The sequence below is a fragment of the Callithrix jacchus genome, chromosome 10 (assembly GCF_049354715.1).
Source record: "Callithrix jacchus isolate 240 chromosome 10, calJac240_pri, whole genome shotgun sequence".
Taxonomy (NCBI): domain Eukaryota; kingdom Metazoa; phylum Chordata; class Mammalia; order Primates; family Cebidae; genus Callithrix; species Callithrix jacchus.
The window spans coordinates 65,439,210-65,460,251 of NC_133511.1; the positions used below are offsets into that span (position 1 = coordinate 65,439,210).

The 21,042-nt window shown below is 51.9% G+C and overlaps 2 protein-coding genes across 20 annotated transcripts in view; one reads left to right on the top strand and one right to left on the bottom strand.

Annotated features, from left to right (window-relative positions):
* LOC118145786 (uncharacterized) overlaps nt 1-21,042 on the bottom strand; it is a 64,562-nt gene that overhangs the window by 32,612 nt on the left and 10,908 nt on the right. The window contains exons 2-4 of the mRNA XM_078339136.1: nt 17,133-17,260; nt 13,283-13,448; nt 2,821-2,999 (exon numbers count right to left, since the gene is read on the bottom strand). Coding sequence (XP_078195262.1) covers nt 2,821-2,999; nt 13,283-13,448; nt 17,133-17,260 — 473 coding nt within the window. The remainder of the gene's footprint in view (nt 1-2,820; nt 3,000-13,282; nt 13,449-17,132; nt 17,261-21,042) is intronic.
* GDPD5 (glycerophosphodiester phosphodiesterase domain containing 5) overlaps nt 1-21,042 on the top strand; it is a 90,815-nt gene that overhangs the window by 8,484 nt on the left and 61,289 nt on the right. The window lies entirely within an intron of this gene.

The window sequence follows — 21,042 nt, forward strand, 5'->3', positions numbered from 1 at the left end:
ACAGCCTCCTGTATAGCTGGGATTACAGGTGCCCGCCACTAATCCCAGCTAATTTTTGTATTTTAAGTAGAGACAGGGTTCCTCCATGTTGGCCAGGCTGGTCTCAAACTCCTGACTCGTGATCTGCCCACCTTGGCTCCCAAAGTGCTAAGATTACAGGCATTAGACACCATGCCTGCCCCCTGCCCACTTTTTTTGAGACAGAGTTTCACTCTTGTTGCCTAGGCTGGAGTGCAATAGCGCAATCTTCACTCACGGCAAGCTCCGCCTCCCGAGTTCAAGCAGTTCTCCTGCCTCAACTTCCCAAGTAGCTGAGATTACAGGCATGTGCCACCACGCCCGACCAATTTTGTATTTTTAGTAGAGACAGGATTTCACTTTGTTGGTCAGGCTGGTCTCCTATTTCTGACCTCAGGTGATCCACCCCCGTCGGCCTCCCAGAGTGCTGGGATTACAGGTGTGAGCCGCCGTGCCCAGCCTAAAAGTGTGCAGTTTCTAGAGCATTTTCACTTAGCACCTCCCCCTAACAACCTTCACCTAGCAACCTTCATTTACTGCAAAACAGACCTGAATCTGTTTGGCCCACACATTCAGTGGGATGGGCTGAGGGTTCAGATATTCCTTGTAGATAAGGAGTGGATCTCTGGGTTGGCTACTCCCGGATTCCTTAGCTCAGAACCAAACTGCATTCAGGTGCATCTGCTGTACTGAGGTCATTCTCGGGGCTTGTTCAAGTCCAGTTATCGCTGTCCAATGTGTCTACCATACAGAAGACAGAAAACTTATGTTGAGTCCTGGATTTGCCACTTATTGGCAGGATGACCCTGGAAGAATCATTTTATCTCTTTGAGCACCAGTTGTGGCTCCTGTAAAATGCTTTAGGTGGAAGGACTTCCTGGGATTGCCTGAGAAGCAAATAAAGTTCTTGGTATGTGGAGTGCAGCACCTACCATATACTAAACACTCAAAAGCTATTGGGGAATGCACTTGCTGGGGAGCTGACCTCTGCCTCCTGCCCCTTCCTTCTTCACTGGCTGGTCTGAGCACTCCCCCAACCTGCTCCCCTCCCCCGCCCCACCAGGCCCAGGCTAAGTTAGAGGACAGAGGAGGCCTGCACATGTAATCATGGGCATCCCTTCGAACTGCTCCTCTTTAAGAGCAGAGGAGGCCCTGACAGCTGTACAGAGGAAGGCTCCAAAAGGGGCCATTGGTGGCAGTGCTTGGTCTCCTTGCCATGGCACAGCCAGTGAGGGTGCATCAACCCAGAGTGACTGGCTCAGGCATTAGGCGTGTGACAAATTAACATGGGACAGTGCAGCACCAAGGGACTAGCAGTGGCTGGGAACAGTTACCACTTAGGGCTGAAGGAGCAAGAGAAGTAGGCAGCTATAGGGACAGGGGCTGTGGCCATCAGTGCCAGGGCCCAGTCAACCCAGGAGGCCTCACAGGGGAAAGACCTCAACTCTCTTTCCTCTTTCCCTCAGTCTTGCATTGGTGCTTCCTGTTGGGTGTACCTCCCTGGAAACCAGCAGCACAGAGCCCATTACAGTCCACAGAGGTCAGTTCCCAGGACCCCAAGCAAGGTAGAGAGTGGCTCAGGAGAGGCAAATCAAAGACACTTCCTCACTCTGTCAAAAGCCGGGGAGTCCACTGAACACACCGTCCTTAGGACACAGTTTAAAGATCATCTATTTTTATCTCTATTTTTATCATACCTCTTAATGAGGGGGCTTTCAGCCCCCACCCCAAAGATGAGTCAGCAGCCCAGTTGCCACAGACCCCTCCGGGAGAGGAGTGGTACCCATCTGTCCATCTCTGCCTCCTCCCCCAAAGCAAACTACAGGTGGCTTCTGGGGTGACCCTGTCAGGGACAGAGGAACCTCTGGAGTGGAGCAGAAGTCACAGGTAGGCTGTTGTCAGGTGAACTCAGGTGCACAGAACAGCGGCCCCAGCCCAGAGCTGGCCCTGATGTGGCCACTTTGCATACCTTCCTTAGAGCTGGGCAGTCATTTCCACAGTTCTGGGGACAGCCCTGGACCCAGAACATGTCCCCCATGTCCAAGGTGCCATGAGCCATGCCACTCTGAGTTCAGAGGGTCTCCCAGGAGCCTATGAATGCCAGGTAAGAGGAATGTGGGACTGGGCAGGCCTGGGACAGGCTGTGTAGCAGGTGCCACTAAATGCTGCCGGGCCCTGTGATGGGGAGTCTGGGTGTGGAGTTGGGTGGTGGGTGGGGTTCCTGCCAAGCAGAAAGCAGAGGACAGAGGAGGCCTGCGAATGTAATCATGGTCATCTCTTCAAACTGCTCTTCTTTAAGAGCAGAGGAGGTAGCAGGGACTGAGCCTTGCCTGAGAGGAGGCATGGGTGGGCACACGACAGAAGACATGGCACTTTGCACGGAAAGCACGTGGGAGGCCCCCATCAGGTGTTTTCTGCAGGGGCACAGCCAAGCAGGCATAGGACACAGAGCCCTTTACAGCTGGCCACAAGTGAGCACTCCCTCTCCTTTCTGAAAGGAATGCCCGTGGCATCTCCACCAGCCCAAACCTGAGCATCTGCGACGGTGCAGGGAGATGCCCATGGCAGGTGTGCTTCCCAAGAAGGGAGGTGTGTGGGCCTCAGAGTCAGAGTTCTGGCTTTGAATCCTGGCTCTGCCTCTTTTTAGTGGAACTTAGAAGACATGCGCAAGTCACTTAGCCTCTCTGAGCCTCAGTTGCTCACCTATAAGATTAGAGCAGCAACACTTACCTTCCAGGCTGGTTTGAAAGTAAAATGACATGATGGAGGAGATAGCATCCTGTATTTCAGAGGAGATGCTACAGTTGTCCTCATCGTGCCCCGCTTCTCTGTGTGCTGTTCATGCTTCATGCTGCTGCAGGAAGTTCTTTCTTGGGAGGAACTGAAGTCCATTCTGCTGCAGTTGGAGCCCTCTTCCTCTTGCTGGGACTCTGCAGAAGCAGAGTTAGCCCCTCCTTCATCCAGATGTGCCCTGTCAGTGCCTGCAGTGAGTGAAGCAGGGAATGGGGTGACCGGGTGTTGAGTTTCACCTTGGGGTTTGGGGGCCCAGCTGTCAATGGCCAGAGTCTCTTTACTGGGGCAGGATAGGGGAGTGCATCATCCTAACTCTTCACACTGTTCCTCTCTCTGCTTAATCCATGCTCCAAAGGAGTGACTCTGGGCCAGTGCAGACAGCCCTGGGCTGGGCCTAAAAGGCCTGGGTCCTGGCACCTCTGTCTCACTGTTTGGCCTGAAGCCAGTTAGCAACCCTTTCAGGCCACCGTGGGCCTGCAAGGATGTCTGTGCTTTGGGGCCCAGGTCCCTCCACTGAAGACATATGCAGTTCTCCTGAAGACCCTTCTCCTGCCTCTCCTCTGCTGCAACCCTAGCCAACCTGGAAGTCAGCACATTGGGTCCTGCTGGTGGCAGCAACTGAGTCCACCTCTCAGACCAGGACTGCCAAGGGCAGGCCGAGAATTCAAGGTTAGATGGGTAATTCCTGGTAGGTAGGGTTGTACCTCCCTCCTCAAACCAGGGATTTTGAGAGCCTGGCGCTCCCCTTCCTGCCCACTTAGCTGATCTACCCAGCTCAAGGGCAGTCATGTTGGAGTCTCTCCTTGGAGTGGACCCTTTCACACATGAAGTCTGCTTTCAACCCTCATTTTGCAGGTGGGAAACCTGGGGCTCAGAGAGGTAAGGCGACTGGCCCGAGGTCCCACAGCCTGTCAGCGGGGAGTGGCAAGGGTCCCTGGGGCAGCTCCCATGGCACCTGGGCCAGGCCGTGCCCTCTAGGTCCTTGGCAGGAGGGAAGTGAAGGAGAGTCAGGAGGCTACGAGCCAGGTGGTTTCCTGGTCTAGAAGGAACCCTGCTCTGTGGGCCTTGAGGGGCCATCTGGGGCTCCTGGGATTGCCGGGTCCCTTTCCCTGGGAGGAAGTTAGCTGAGGAATGCCAGAGGTTGAGAGCAAGGAACCCAGGAGTTCTGGTCTGCGGCCAGTTCTGAGTGTCCCTGTGAACTTCAGTGTTTGGTTTCACGGAGGAGTCAGGACTGACTTCTTGTTGCCTTTGGACACGTAATAGTTTAACTTTACAAAGCACTTTGATATCTATGATGTCATCACATTCTCACAGCAGTCTGGGAGGAGAAAGTGTGGGACTTGTTTGGGAGGGCGGGAGAGTGTGGGCTCTGGAATCAGACACACTGGAGCTTACTCCCAGACTCCCACCGACTCTCTGACCTCAGGCTTGTTGGTAACCAGCTGAGTCTCAGGTTGCTCATCTGTGAAAGGGACAATTTACCCCACAACAAATTGTTAGCAGTACCTGCCTTGCTGGCTGTGTGCATTAAGAGAACATCTGTAACTGCTGGGTCAGTGTCTGGTGCCAGGTAATAGTTTTCACGATTTTTATCAGCCCCACTTTATAGGTGGGAACATGGAGGCTCAGAGAAGGATGGTGACTTGTCTGAGGTCATGTAATGATTTAACTCGGTCTTCCAGACTTCTTGTTTGTGAATTTTTCTGCAAAACCTCCCTCTCCATCCTCAAGTGACCCGACATCTCATTTATCCAGAACCTTCCATGTGTGATGCTGTCTGGACCTGGCGTTGTGTCCCCAGTGCCCAACAGCACTTGAAGTGCCTGGCAGTAGGCACTTCAAAAATGTTCGTCCTGTGCATATATGTGTTGATGAATTCGTATAAACTGTAAGAAGCATTTTTCCAGAAGCAACAGCTAAGGCCTGTGTCTTCTTGCCCTAAAGACTTCTTTCTTTTTTGAGACAGAGTTTCGTTCTTGTTGCCCATGCTGGAGTGCAATGGTGTGATCTCAGCTCACTGCAACCTCCACCTCCTGGGTTCAAGCGATTCTCCTGCCTCAACCTCCTGCTACCACGCCTGGCTAATTTTATAGTTTTAGTAGAGATGGGTTTCTCCATGTTGGTCAGGCTGTTCTCGAACTCCTGACCTCAGGTGATCTGCCTGCTTCAGCCTCCCAAAGTGCTGGGATTACAGGCATGAGCCACTGCAGCTGGCCCTAAAGACTTCTTTCTGCTCTCTCTCTCATTAAAAACAACTCTAATGGTTTTGGTCGGAAACCTTTGCAAAAGGGATTGATCACTTCCTTCCCCTTAACAATGCTGACATGGATGGCTGGAGGGACAGGCCTTAGGAACCCCGCCTGCCTTGCTGCTTGACCCCTGTGCCAGGTGACCCTGGGCTGCTGCACGTGTTTAATCCTGGTTTCTGGCTCTTCCAACCCTGTCTGTTCCTTTATCCTGCTGCCCAGGACTTGCCTCCAGAGGGCTGCACCCCTTTCCTCTCCCCTCCTGTGTGTGTGTGGTCCTTCCCAATTTGCTGCTTCTACCAGTTGGAGTCTAAGAAATGGAACAGTTGGAGCCGGGAGCGGTGGCTTACACCTGTAATCCCAGCACTTTGGGAGGCTGAGGCAGGAGGATCACCTGAGGTCAGGAGTTCGAAACCAGCCTGACTGATATGGTGAAACCCTGCCTTAAAAAAAAAAAAAAAGAAAGAAATGGAACAGTTGACCTTACTAGAATTGGTTCGTGTATTCATTCATACCTATTCAGCCATTGGTGAGTCTGTGTCACACTGGGGATTCTGTCTGTCCATTCATCTATGCATCCATGTATCCATCCATCCATCTGTCCTGATTGAGGACATCTGCAGTGGATTGTGATCAATCAAGACGTGACCACACCCTTCTGGCCCTGTATGCAGTGAAATCGTCATGCACATAGCAAATGCTGGCACAGGATTTGACAGTTTATAATCTGCCTCTGCTTACCTTACCACACTGAACTGTCACATCAGCCCTAAGAATAGCCTTATCCCCATTTTGCAGACAACGAAAGCAAAGCTTAGCAGGATGGGGTCCCCCGCCCAATGGCCAGCAGTGAGCACAAAATCACAGTTGGAGCTCATTCAGGTCTCTAACTGGGCCTGTTACCTTCTGCCTCCTTTGCGCTTCGTTTGGAAGCTGTCTGAATCCATGTTCATTATCTGTATCTGTCATGAACTATTGGTGGTGGTGGCTGAGGTTGGACCTTCTGCCTCTGTGAAATGGTCAGCGCAGGGGAGTGTGGCCTGCAGACCTTGTCCCACTCGGACCCAGGCCCACTCTCTAGTCCATAGTTCCCTAACTGTCCCCTCAGGAGCCCTGGTCTCATGGGATGGCAATGGATTCGAGAATGCAGGAGCGTACAGATTTGGGAAACGCTAGGTCACATAAATCCAAACGGGCCTTCTTAGGGTCTTGAATGTATTAATATGAATTAGGGACCCCAATGGGTGGCCCAGTATGCACTCAGCTTTTCCTAAGATAATTCGAACATGTAAGTCCTTGGTTAAAGAGCAGGGTCTGGACACATGATCTCAAGAAAACACTGTGAGAAGATCTCATGGGCGAACGCTGATCTTGCTGTTTTGCATGTGGAAGCCTCCAGCTGGTTTCCTGCCCCAGGACTGCATTTTGAGAGAGCATCACAGGGAATACTCTTTAGCCCCAGGGAAGATTCGATGATAATGGTGGAACTTTAGGCAGCAGGCTCAAGTGGCAGGTAGAGATATTTTGATTCTGCCATCCACCAAACCGGCATATCTCAGGCATGTGCTGTGTGCCAGGAACGGAGCCAGGACTTGGAAGTGCCAAGACAAATCTGACTAAAACTCTTCCATTGCATTTTCCTGTGCCCACTGAGGGTTTTTTTTTTTTTTTTTTTTTAAAAAGACAAGCCTTTAATGCATACCTTAAAAGGAAGAAGTGATTTTTTAATTGCTCTGGGACGTTGAATTGAGTGGGTGACACATTTACGCAGTTCATTGGAGCTGCACCTTCTTAGTCCCAGGTCCTGAGGGGCAGAGAGTGAGGCAATTCCAGGACACATTAGCCTGGGCAGAGAGCACAGATGTTGCAAGGGAGGTCAAAAGCATGGGGAGGCCCTAAGGGGAGGAGAGGAAGAAGAGAGCAAGCTTCCTACTGGGGTCCATCAGTCTGAGTGTGGGGTTGGGGGGCACTTAAGTGAGGCTCCGAGAAGAAGAGATCGGGGAGTGTGGGTAGATGGGCCCCAGCTGGCTGGAAAGGGCGTTCTTGGAAGAGCAACAGTGGGAGCAGAGGTGAAAGGAGGCTGCACATGACACTGTATCATTAGGACCTTGTAAGGTGCTGTGGGAGCAGAGGGAGGGAAAGGAGGTCAGATGGGGCTGGAGAAGTTTCTGGAGTGGACTGTGAGGGTCTGAGCATCAACCAAGCAGGTGCCTGCCTGATGAGGAGCCTCTTCAGAGCTGGTCACATTCATCCCAGTGTCCCCAGCACCTGGCTGGTGCCCAGTGGGCGTTTGTGGACTTTCTGGACTCTTCCTCTGTAGGTGTCCTGTTCCTCACACTTGTGGCCAAGCAGGGTCACCTGGCACCTCCCTTCCCACTCTGAAGAGCTCTCAGGAGTTCTTGATGCCTGTGCAGGGGAAGGCCTGGCCACTCCCCTTGTCTCCTGCCTCAGGGTCCTCTGGGTTGCCCCAGCAGGGCAGGGGCCATGGTGCCCTGAGTGGTGCATAGCCCTCCTGCTGCCAGGGAAATTTACCCCTCATGCTCTCTCCCATCAGCAGTTGGCCCCTTGAGCCCAGAAGGACATTCCCTGGTGTCTTGTGACTGGGAGTGGAGGTGGGGTTGAACGCATGCTGCAGCTTGGCACAGGGAGGGAACTCTGTTTCCATCTATGTGAAAATGGGCAGCGGAACACAGTGGCTCACGCCTGTAATCCCAACACTTTGGGAGGCTGAGGCGGGCAGATCACTTGAGGTCAGGAGTTCGAGACCAGCCTGGCCAACATGGTGAAACCCGTGTCTACTAAAAATACAAAAAGCTAGGCTGGGTGTGGTATCTCATGCCTGTAATCCAGCACTTTAGGAGGCCAAGGTGGGTGGATCACCTGAGGTCAGGAGTTCAAGACCAGCCTGACCAACATGGCAAAACCTTGTCTCTACTAAAAATACAAAAATTAGCCAAGTATGGTGGCGCACACCTGTAATCCCAACTACTCTGGAGGCTGAGGCAGGAGAATCACTTGAACCTGGGAGGTGGGGGTTGCAGTGAGCCAAGATCATACCACTGTACTCCAGCCTGGGAGCCTGGACAACAGAGTGAGACTCTTACCTCAAATTAAAAAAAAAAAAAAAGAAAGAAAGAAAATAGGCAAGTGACTCAGCCTCTGAGCCTTCACCTTCTTGCCTGTTAAAGTACTTCCACACTGGACTTTTATGAAGATTGAACGAGATAAAGTTTGTGAACATGAATTGTAAACTGACTTACCCCACAAACGTTACTTGTTAATGACAAGTAAACAGTTCTTGTTATTAACAATATTCATTTGTCCAATTTCTATTAATCCCCTAAGCCTCTGGCCCACTCGCCTCTTTTCAGGAAGTGCTCCCTGGCATCCGCTCACTGTTCTCTGTGCAAGCTGCCCCTGCTGGTACATTTTATCCAGGTCAGAGCAATAGGAGCCTGTGAATTATGTACAAGTCGCACACACAGGCCAGAACTGTGTCTGCAGCCCTGTCTGTGTGTGTTTGAACAGAAAGAAAGATGGTGCTGCCCCTCCTGTCTGCTGGGTCCTGGGACCAGATACCACCCCTTTCCTGACTGCAACCCCAGAGTCTTGGCCTCTGGAGAAGGCTGGGAGTACATGTCAGGAGCCCCCCACATGTGCTTGTCTGTCCTGTTTATAGTCTGGGTCTAACATGGCCTGCCCATATATAGGAGCCTCTGTGTCCTACATCCCTAGGTGGCTGGTGGGCACAGTTTCAGGGGCTTGAAAACAAGACAGTCACTCCACATCTCTTCCACCTCCCTGTTCGTGTCAGGAGGTGTCAGTTGGGATGACCAGGGTCTTTGATGTGGACACTGCTTTATTTCATCAGGGCCTCGGATACCCACTCTGGGGGAGGTCTGCAGCCTGTCACAGCATGCTGGGTGAAAACCACCTGCCCAGGGTAGGTGCTAGAGGGACAAGGCTAGGTTGTCCCAGCATCTCTTCTCCTGGAATTCTGGGGGTCCTTCTCAGTGCCCTTGTTCCTGAGTAGCTCTAGATGGTCCTGGCCCTGTCAGGGGGAGTAGGGACAGAGAGCTGGTGAGGCTGGCATCCAGAGGCATCACAGATGCTCCCTCTGCTTAGATTGGCATGGGGGCACAGTGGGGGAGGTAGAGTGGCAGGCAGGAAGAAAGATATAGTGGGATATTGATGTAAACTTAAGCAGATTATTTTAAAAAGGTCCCAGTGAACAAACGTCAGTTTACCCTTCTCCAACTCTCCTCCTGTCTTAAAAAGGCCAAGCAGGAACACACCTGGCTTCCTGTCCTGGCTCCATCCTTGTGCCTGTGCAAGCTTGAATTTGTGTCTGGGCCTCTCTGAGCCTTAGCTAGCCTCATTTTAAGATGCCGATGATAAGGACAACGTCACAAGGCTGGTGCAAGATCAAATCAACCCAGTGGGTGGCCCACCCAGGAGGGCACTGGCTGTGTGGCAAGCAACCGATGTGCAGGGCAGATCTAATGCTAGACCAGAGCAAAGAAATTGGATGTTTTTAGATACTTGACCTGCGGTCTCTCTAAGCAGGAGAGAGGAAATTTTTGTCAAGTTCCTCAAAATGGTCAGTGCAGCTTAGACACATTTTTATACCTTGTGACTCCATCAAAAGGACTTCCAGATCACCCAGGTATTTGCTGACCTTTCCTCTGGGACCAGGTAAGCCACTGAGTGTAAGTCCTGACTCTGTCTTATTAGCCAGGTGACCTGGGCGAGTCCCTTGTCCACCCTGTCCTATAAATTGGAGTGAACAAGGACCTAATTCTCAGGCTCATTGTGAGCTTCAGATGAAAAATAATCTATAAAATACTATTGGGAAAAAGAAAAAAAAAGCAACTGATAGTGGGTGCTGGGGATGGGTGTTGGGGGATGACAGCCCAGGGTGCAGGTCAAGGGCTCAAGCAGCTGAAGATGGTGTCCCCTCCTAGCGAATGGCAGGCTCTGTGATGGTCAATGCAGTGAAGCCTAATTTACTTTCCTTAATGAGACAGCTGCTTAATTAGCCTGTGAGTGTTCCTGACAAGTGTCCCTGTGAGTGTCCCCAGCATCTGACAGGATCAGCTCTCTCCAGACCATGTGTGTGCTCAGCTGGCCAGCCTTGGGTGTGAGGCATCAGCCCACTGTCCCATCCCCTGATTCTTGGCTTGTCACTCAGATGGCCTGTATCAGAAACTAAGGGAACAGGAGATAGCCCTGCCCCAGGAGCCCCGGTCTGGGCTGGAAAGGAGGAATGCAGAGAAGGCTCAGTGGCTGTGACCCAGTGGGGCTTGGAGGCAGCCAGTGGCCCCCAGCCAGGGAAGGATTATGCCCGACTCTGCCACCAATTCTCTGTGTGACCTTGATCATAGGCCCTTCCTCCCTGTGGTCCTCAGTTTTCCCCTCTAAAAGAGGATGTTGGAAGAAGTGGTCCCAGGAAGCTGTGGCCTAGAGCAAAGCAGGGTGAGGGGAACAGTAATCTCTGAAGCCAGCCCAGCCTGGGGTTCTTGGCCCGGCTCCTGCACTTTCCAGCCTGTGACCTTGGGCAGCCCACCCAGCCTCCCTGTGCTCGCTTAACAGGGGTATGCTGGCCCTTCTGGCACAGAGCAGACACTGAACACCCTTCCCAGAAGTGGCTGGCATTGGGCCCCAAGGCAGCTTTGGTCCTTCCCCTCTTTCTTTCCCTGTATGTCCTACAGTACCCAGAAGTTCTCCAGGGATTCTTGCCCCAGTGGATTAGGGGTGGCATAAAACAAGTGTTGCTGACCTCAATGCTGAGTCCACCATGCTGTCTGTGCCACTGCCCTGCCTGAGGACCCCAGGATTGGGATAGAGCTGGCCATCCTCTGCCTCTGAAGGGATGGACGGAGAAGGAGAGGGGCAAGGGGCAGGGTGCATCCTGTCTTTGTTGGCATCTTGGAACCTTGGTCCTTGGAACCATGGACTCTTTCAATTTCCACGTCTTGGAAACACGGGATCATGGAACCATAGAATCTTGGTGATATGAAATCCAGACTTGGAGGTGGCCTTGGTGTCACAATCCAAACCCTCATCCAGGCCAGTGAGCCCCTCTCAGGCTCTGTGAACACTCTGACAACTGGGGAGTCCTCTGCAGCCCCCTCAGGTGGGCCTCGGGCTTCAGTCAGATCACAGGGCTGCCCCTTCCTTGTGGTCTTGACTGGCCACTGTGATAGTGTTCCTGGGGCTGGTTAGTGCTAATGGACAGCTGGGATGGAACCAGGCCCCTGCTCAGCTAAGAATAGAAGGCTTTGTGCGATTTAAGTAGCAGCCAGATCATATCAGGCCTCCCAGCCAGGCCCCAGGGAGCTTATTAAGCAGGATCTGGGGCCACCCTGGGTCCTCCTAGGTGGAGGGGCAGCCACTGGTCTTCCCCGGGGTTGCTCTCTTGTGTCTACTCAATGGTGAATTTTCCTTTTTCCATCAAGTAAGTTCATCCCTCCTCCTTCCTCCTCCCTGGGGCTGGCTGAGGAGTATCACCCAGTGTTCCTGCAGGGAGTGTCTTCTGGGAAGAGCTCAAACAAACAAAGCATCGCTGAAAGGAACCAACCGATCAATGAAAATGTCTTTGTCTGGAAAGGAGAGAACAGATGATGGTGACCTTTTATTGAATGCCTACTGTGTGCCAAGCCCTGGGCTCAGCGTTTTGTGCTTTTGCTATATCCAACCCTCCCAAGGGGTTCTGAGAAGGGTCCTTATCCCAATGATGCAGATGAGACACAAAGACCCAGTTGATACTTGGTGGAGCTGTTATTAGAACCAAGGAGTGCCCCGCCCTGTTCCTTCTCGGGGAGGAACTGGGGGTTCCTGAGAGCCAGGGAAAAGAGGCAAGAGTCAGGATTCTTGGAGAGAGCCGTAGGCATGGAGGATTTTGTCTCTGACTGCAATGATTCATGCTTTACGTTTTGCTAGAGTCTTTTCCACTTTTGGCAGCATGGAATAGGAGAAACAGTGCTGGACTGAGGGAGGAATTGTAGCCCTATCACAAATATAGTAGGTGCTGGCACATGTTGGTTAAGTTTGAATTAAACCAAACCCACTTAGCTCTCAGATTTCCCTTCTGTGAAGTGAGTAGAGGCCGCCTGGGGCAGGATCATGAGGCTGTGGCTCCAGATTCCTGGTCTTTTGACCAGAGAGTATTCTGGTTCCCCTCTCTGCAGGTCTCTGGTGCCTCCCACCTTCTGCTCAGAGGTTATTCCCAGTGTGAGAATCAGAAGGACACCTGGGAATTACAGGTCACTCTCTGATGATACAGACAGGAAGACTGGGACTCCAAAAGGACAAAGACTGGCCCAAATCAGTGAGTGGGCCTGGGAGCACATAGTATGTGTTCAGGAAATCCCATCTTGCAAGCCAATGCCTGCTCTCTTCTGGAGCACTGCTTTTCGGTGGTGATCTGGAGGGCTGGTGGTGGCATGGGGTGGAGGCAGCTGGATCCTGAGAGGGAGGCCAGGGGCCCAAAGGTCCAAGCCTCTGTCTATAGTGCCCCAGGCCCATCTGCACTTGCCCAAATCCTGCCCAGCTCAAATGTCCCTCTTCTATGAAGCCTTTCTGGTCTCCCCTTCCTAATACCCTTTCTAATCTCCCCATCTGCCTCAAGAGTGAGAGCATTTTTAAAAATTGTACCATTTTATGTTAACAAACATAAAATATATCATCCTAACCTTGTTAAATATGGTTCCATATGTTATCTATATTCACATTCTTGTACAGCAGCTCTCTAGAGCTTTTCATCTTGCAAAGCTGAGACTCTATACCTGTCACACAGCTACTCTTCATTTCCCCTTCCTCTGGCCCCTGCCACCCACCATTCCACTTTCTGTTTGAGTTTGACTATGTTAGATACCACATGTAAGTGGAAGCATACAGTATTTGGCTTATTTCACTTAGCATAGTGTCCTCATGGTTCATCTGTGCTGTAGCCTGTGGCAGGATCCCCGTCTTTGTTCAGGCGGAATGCTGCTCCATTATGTGATTAGGCCACATTTTGTCTGTCCATTCACCTGTCAATGGGCCCTTGGGTTGCTTCTACTTCTTGGCTCTTGTGACAGAAGTGAGAGTTTTGAAATCGGATGGGCCTGGGTTGGACCCTGGCTTTTAGCCTCCCTTTAGCTGAGTCTAAGACTCTTCTCACCTGTGCCCAGTGGGATTGCTGCAAGGAGTAGAAATTGTTCATGTTGAAATGTGTGGCATACAGTAGGCTTGCAGTGAGCAGTAGGTGGGATTTATTCTCTTATCCACTTTCCCTCTAGGGACAGGTCCCTTTTTCCCATGGCTATAGGACCCACAGCTCGCCTGCAGCCCATCCATGAGGCCAGCTGAGCACCTGGCAAGTCTTCGAATATTGGAGCTGGAGAGCACCTGTGCACAGAGAGGGGCAGAGACTTATCCAAGTTCACACAGCCCAATCAGTGGCCTTGCCAGGATTAAACTTGGCTTTCCAGCCTCCCAGCCTGAGGACCTTCCCCCTACAGTCCCTGAGATCTGCAAGTGTTGTCCTTAGGAGGGATCAGCTCCCCAGGGGCCTGTGTCTAATCCTGCAGCATTCAAGGCTGGGGGAGGCAGGGGGCTGGGAGATCAACATCTCAAGAGGCTCAAGAGATGAGCATCTATGGTGGGTGGAGGCCAATGGCACCTGCCAGTCTCCTCTGATCACCTGACTTCCCCCAGGGCTGTGGACAGTGGAGCTGCTTCAGCAGCAAGGGCACTCATACCAGACCCATTTGCATGGTGCAGGTTGTCTAAGGTCCTTGCCTCACACCTGGGAGTTCACTCTACTTTTGCTCACTTTCATTCATTCATTTGCCTATTCCTTCCTTCACTCATTTATTCAGCAACCACTCCCTGAGGCCTGCTGTGGGATGGGAGACCAATCAGACCTTGGAGGCACTCAGTATGGCATAGTAGTGAATAGTACGGATTCTGAGGCTAAACTGCCTGGGTTCAAATCCTGGTTCTGCTAGTTACTGCCTCTATGCCTTTGGACAAGTTGCTTAGCCTCTCTGCCTCAGATCCTTCTCTGAAGTGGGGAGAATGGTAGCTCATACTTTATAGTTATTCCAGTTACTATTGTCACATAACAAATCACCCCAAAACTTAGTGCCTTTATATAAGAACAATCATGGCTGAGCATGGTGGTTCATGCCAATAATACCAGCACTTTCCAAGGTGGACGGATCACCTGAGGTCAGGAGTTCAGTTCAAGACCAGCTTGGCCAACATGATGAAACCCCATCTCTACTAAAAATACAAAAATTAGCTGGGCATGGTAGTGCACACCTGTAATCTCAGCTACACAGGAGTCTGAGGAAGGAGAATCGCTTGAACCAGGAGGCAGAGGTTGCAGTGAGCTGAGATTGTCCCACTGCACTCTAGCCTGGGCAATAGAGTGAGACAGTCTCAAAAAAAAAAAAAAAAGAACAATCATTATCTGACAGTTTCTATAGGCCAGGAATTTAAGTTAAGCTCACCCCTGTGACTCTGGCTCAGGGTCTCATGTAGTTTCTGACAGGTGGCATTTATAGTTGGGAGGAGCTGGGGCACCCAGAGCTTAGCCCAGCTTCTCTTGCTCTTTGTGTAGTCTGAGGCTTTTTTTCCCTCTCTGCCAGCTTGTCTGAGCTTTCCCACAGCAAGAAGTCTCCGAGCAGTCACGGTGTCTACACAGGGTGCAGGGCTGCAGCAGGGGCGTCCTGGTGAAGGAGGCAGAAGCTGCATCACACTCGATGACCTATCCTTGGAAGTGGAGTAGTGTCACCTCAGCCATTACTCCCAAGCCCTCCCAGATTCAAGTGGGGGTAACAGGGACCCCACCTCTATCCATGGGACTGGTGTCAGCATCACTTTCTAAGAAGAGGGTGTGGGAGATGGCAGATGTCTTTGGAAATACAATCTGTTACAGTTGTGAGAGTTAGATAAGTAAAAACAGGAAATGCCTAGAAGAAGGCCTGGGATTGCATAGAAATGGTTACTATATAAAGCCAAGGGGGGTTTTGACCATATGCAACTTATTCGTGATGTGCTGACTTTAGGACATGACTGCCACTGTGGAAGCCAATCCATTGAATAGCAGCATTTCCCATTTGGGTATTGAGGGATCTATAGGAGTTCACCATACTGAAGAAAGTGAAAAGGCATTCTACACAGAAGAAATTAACTTTGTAAACGTGTTGAGTGGAGAGTGGAGTCCCTGGAGCAGGGAGTTAGCTCCAGGTAGCAGGGCTACCCTGAGGCAAAGAGGGAGGTTGAGAAAAGTTTTGCATGTAGGTTCCAGGGTGTCCTTCTGTTTCTCAGGCAGCAGTATGAGAGGCTTGAGTACCATCATGAGGAAGCCATTTATGAGGCCAAATCAACAGGGTCTGGGGAGATACTAGACTTGGAGGTGTAGGGAGAGGTCAAGACTGATGGGACTCACACCTGGGTGTTAGGTACAGGTTATTTACATCGGTTTTGAATGTGATGTGCATACCTACTGTGGCTTGCTTTCCCTCCCCTTCTGGCATATTATAAACTTCGTGATTGTTCTCTGCTCAGATTGGCTCTTTGGTAGGGGAGGGTGGGAGTGTAACTACCTTTGCAGAGGGGTCTGGTGGAGCCTGGCAGGACTGGTGGCCTCCTCCTCTGCCCCTAACCCTGTCTGTGGAGAGCAGCTCCTGCTTTCTCACCCTCTGCTCTCCCAGCATCCCTCCCCACTCTGATCACAGCCTCAGAGTCCAAATGGAACAGACCAGACTGTCCAGGGGGATGTTGCCACATCTCCTTGAGCCCCTGCGCTGGAGCCCTGAGCACCAGCTTGGAGCCCTGGCCAAGCCGAAGTCTTCACCCCTGGAGCAGGGGACTCTGAGCGAGGCCATGGCCTGGGTCCCTGTTTACAGGACATTTGTGTCCCTGTGGACCTGTCTTTGCACAACTGCATGTACTTCCGGGAGCCTGTGTGCTCTCGCCGTGTGCCCACTCCTGTCACCTGTGTCTGTCTGTGAATACGTGCTCTGTCTTTTTGGATGTTTCTGTACATTCACACGTTTGCACGAGTATGAGGTGGGCCTCTTAGACTCTCTCCAGGGCCCCCATGATAATCTCCTTATAAATGGCAGGCAGGTTAGGGTGCTCTGAAAGGGGCTAAGTGTGAGGAAGGGCCAAGCCAGGGAACACGCCTTGCCTCTGGGGGCCTGTGGTCCGAGGGAAGATCCAGACCTCATCAATGTGGCAAACTCAGCAGAAATACAAGTTCCCGGCCGGGCGCGGTGGCTCAAGCCTGTAATCCCAGCACTTTGGGAGGCCGAGGCGGGTGGATCACGAGGTCAACAGATCGAGACCATCCTGGTCAACATGGTGAAACCCCGTCTCTACTAAAAATTACAAAAAATTAGCTGGGCACGGGGGCGTGTGCCTGTAATCCCAGCTACTCAGGAGGCTGAGGCAGGAGAATTGCCTGAACCCAGGAGGCGGAGGTTGCGGTGAGCCGAGATTGCGCCATTGCACTCCAGCCTGGGTAACAAGAGCGAAACTCCGTCTCAAAAAAAAAAAAAAAAAAAAAAAAAAAAAAAAAAAGAAATACAAGTTCCCAGATTTGAGTAACCTCTTTGGGACCCCTCATGCTGCACTTGGCCTGGGTGTTGGGGATCCAGGGTCAGATCAGACCCACCCCCTACCTTCCAGAGCCAGCCCAGGCAGTCAGCTGTGCAGAGCTGGACACTGGCATGGCTGCTGAATGGATAGTTATACAGGGCATATGAAAACAGATGAAGGCATGGCTGGAGTCAGAGAGGGCTTCCTGCAGGAGGAGTTTGAGTGGCAACTCCAGGGCTGTTTGGTGGGAGATGAGAGGAAGGAGATGGATTACAGAGCTGTGCTTGGCATCAGATGGCACTGTGGAGGTTGAAGAAGAGGGAGATGGGGAGATGATTCTCATCTTTCAGGCCTAGAGTTTGGAGGGAATGGAGATGCCCTGAGATATGCAGAAAGGGAGGGGAGTTCCCATTTGGCCACTGTGGGTGTGAGCTTCCTGTGGGTTGTCCAGGTGCAGATAACCAGGGAATTGCAGGATACTTGGATCTTGAGCTTGGTCCAGGTAGAGACAGGTGGTTGAAGCTGTGGGGTGGACGATACTGCCAAGAAGAATGTGAAGGGCAAGGGTGGGAAAGGGGGCTTAGGATTGAGAGCAGCAGCATTCAGGCCTGGACAGAGAGAGGAGTCAGTGAAGGGGCTGGTGAGGTAGGGCCAGAAAGGGGGACAAACACCCAGGCAATCAATGTCCCGGAAGCCAAGGAAGGAAGCAGTTTTTAGGAGGGTGAGGTCTGCAGTGTTGGCTGAGGATGGAGAAGTGCCCCGTGGATCTACCCACACAGAAGCCATTGTTGAACCTCGTGGCAGCAGAGGGCAGTGGGTTTTGCAGGAAGTGGAGATATGGGTGTAGACAACTCTCAGAAGTTTGGATGAGAAGGAAAGAAGGAGAGAAAGGGAGGAGAGCTGGGAAGGGGTGGAGAGGATGAACTGCCTGAGCCCCAGGCCTGCTCACTGCTGACTGGAAGGAACCAGAAGAGGAGAGAAGAGGCCAGAGGGAGGAGGGTGAGCTGGTCATCTGTAGACACCCGCCTAGCCCTCTGCCAGGGGCAGGGAGGTTGCCTGTAGGGGGTGGTGCTTTCTAGAGGAATGGCTGTGGATGGAGGGCAGAGCGCGGAGGAGGTGCAGTGCTGGGTGGGCAGCCCTCAGTCCTGCCCTGACCTCTGCCAGTCTTCACATCTGCAGGGTAGGGTAGTAGCAACTACCCTGGGGTGTGGGGAGGATCTCAGGAGGCAGAAGCCCCACAAGCTCAGAGTATCCTCATAAACCAGGTTCAGGCCAGGAGTTGAAGCTCAGGGCTGCGCAGGCTTGGCCTCTGGTGGTTGTTGCATCTTCTGTACTCACCAAAGCTGCTTCATAGACACTGCAAACAAGAAAGGCCTGGAAAGGTCAGGATGTGGATGGCCTGCTTCCAAAGAGGCCACTCCCAACCCCATCTCTGGGCCCAGCTCCCAATTACAGGGAAGTTCTTCCTTCGGGTCTAGCCTAGGTCTTTCCTGCTGTGCGTTCCCGTCTGGTGAACTTGTTCAACCCAGCTCTGTGGAGCCAAGCCTATCAGCTGGCCACTTGGAGTGGCGGCCAGTGTTTTTACAACTTGTTTTCATGAAGATGGTTTGAAGTCTCCCTGCATTCCCAGAATGTCAGACCCGCCCTGATTCACAAGGATTGACCAAAACAGGGTCTGAGCCAACCAGAGGAATCTGAGGACTTAGTCATCCCCCTTGGATCATCTGCACATTCTTCTCCTTTCCTTCCAGTTGAAAAAAAAAAAAAATAAGAGAGAAGGAAAGTTAGCCTCAATGACCAGAAAGGGACAGTGGCGTTTGGGGATGTAAATCTGCTTCAAAGATGAAGGGGCGGGGCCCAAGGGGAGGGGTCAGTGCTTGGCTCTGCACTTGGCAGATGTCAATTCAAGTGCCCGCTCTGCTGCTTGCAAGATAGGGATCTTTCACAGGACACTGTTCATGTCTGTGAGCTTCAGTTTCTTTGTCTCTGAAATAGAAACATTAATGGCACCCACCTCAGGTGTCTGAGGTTGGATGACCTAGAAGCAGACCCTGAGACAAGGATTCATGTGACACTGATTCATTAGGAAACTTCCCTGCTAAAGGAATAGAAAACGTAGAAGCACAAAGAGAAGGAGGAGATGCAAGAGGCTCTTTCTGGCCAAGCTCTGTAGAAGAAACTTTGGCTCTGTCTTCCAGAGGAACTCTGGTGGGGACACTGTAGATCATACCCTAGGGCTGGCCCTCCAAGGGCAAAGATGGTGGAGAATTTCTGCTTCTCCCTCCTCAGTCATTGGTAAGGGGCTGTCTTGGCCCTGCTTGTGGGCAAAGGAAGCCCGGCAGCCTGAGGGTGGCCCACCCCCACACTGCCAGGTGCTTGAAACGCAGTGCGCCCCATGATGTGAATGTGGATGGAGCATGGGTGGAGTGTGACAGTCCACTGCGGATGATTAGTGCACAGATTATATGAGATAAGGCATGTAAGGTGCTGATTGCCCGGGAACTGGCACCAGCAAGAGACAGCTGTTAGAAAGGGGTGTGCAGAAGGGGGAATCCCAGGCTGTGTGGTCAGGAAAGAGCAGTGCCTTCTGAGAGCCACCAGGTGCTCCACTGCTCTTCCAGCTCCAGGTCTTTCTCTGTCAGCTCCCAGAGGCAAAATCCCACAGAGTTGCTGCCCCCATTGTTCTCCCAGATGACTTGGCTTTGGGCAATCTCTCCAACCAGTCCAGGTCTTCCCTAGCCCTAGAGGCTGGCCCTGGTGCCCTGCTGTAGTTCTTCCTCCCCAGCCCATCCACCCAGCCCAGAGGGCATCAGTGACGAGCAGGAGGTGGGCAAGGCATAAGGGCAGAGGTTAGTTCAAGGCCATGAACGCAGCAAATGCCCACAGAGGAAATCAAGGCCGTTGTGGCCCATCCCCACCTGAGTTGAATTTGGCTTTTCTTCCCTGCCCACCCATTCCGTCTTTCCATAGAAGGTGCTCAGGGATAGCTTAGGGGAACTGGCGTTGGTCAACACATTCGAGGAACGAATAAACAGGTTGCCCTTCCTGGCTGTACTGACTAAATCCTAAGACTCTGACTACATGACTTTCACTTTCACTGGTGATGTCCGCCTGGGTTAGCCCTCATGGCACCTGCTCTTACCCTCTCCTGTCCCCTGTGATATCACAAGAGATGTTACCAATTATCCGGCCTCCCCACTCAGGCCTCTGGGAGTCAACCTCTTCGCTCCCTCTCCAACAGAACATGACAGGCCTGGGTGTTAGTCAACACTCTGTGACCTGCTGTGTGACCTTGGCCGAGTCACCTCCTGTCTCTGAGCCTCAGGGCTTTATGTTTGTAACCGGTTTTGTTTGTGTTTCCCTAAAATCAGGAGATTGTAACATGGTGCTAATCCCTGCTTGACTCAGTGGATACCCAGAAAGGTGAAGTGATTTGCCAGTGATTGTACAGCAAAAGGGCAGAGAGGGCCAGGACCTGCTCACAGCCCCACATCCGGTTAAGTGAGCATCTTACTCTTTATCAGCTCTGCTCTGGCCCCCCCATCCCCTCTTTGATTCAGAATTTGAACTAAGCCCTCAGTGGTCAGGATGAACTGAGCCAGGCATCGAAGTGGTCAGTCACTGCTAAGAACTTATTAACTCATCTGATACCCATGTATTGAGTATCTATTATATAAGGGGTTCTGTGCTCAGATAGGTACAGTTTTGCTTTCACCAGGTTCAACATACAATCCATTGCAAAGGCCTGGGGCACCTGCAGACACCAAGAGTGAGGGTGCCCTTAGGGTGGTGGTCCCAGAGGAGAGAGTGGCCTAAAAAATCCAGAGCCCCCTCGATGTTCAGGAGGCACGCAGGGACTGGCTAGGTTGGGGCGGTGGATGGCAGGGAAACAAGTTTGTTCACTCCTGGGTATTCACTGCTGCCTGTGGTGGGTCCAGCACTGTGCCAGGCTGGGGTTGAGGCCGGGAAACAGCTTTAATCCACCGTCAAGGCCTCCACGCCTTACGTGTCCTGCCACCTTTGTTCACGCAATGTGCTTGGCATGTTTGTCAACACCATTAGCTTGTGGACCTCTCTAGCAGGGGCCCCATCTGTCTGCCAGGCACACAGGAGAGCTCAGGAAATGTGTGTTGGTGACTGGATTTTTAGTGTCTAGACTGGCTTGGTAGTAAGAGTATGACTCCAAGAGACCCCAGTCCCTCTCAATCCTTTGCTTATCATCTATAAAAGTATCTACTGCAGCTGGGCATGATGGCTTATGCCTGTAATCCTAGCACTTTGGGAGGCCAAGGTGGGCAGATCACTTGAGCTCAGGAGTTCAAGACCAGCCTGAGCAACATGGCAAAACCCTGTCTCTACAAAAAAAAAATTACAAAAATTAACCAGGTGT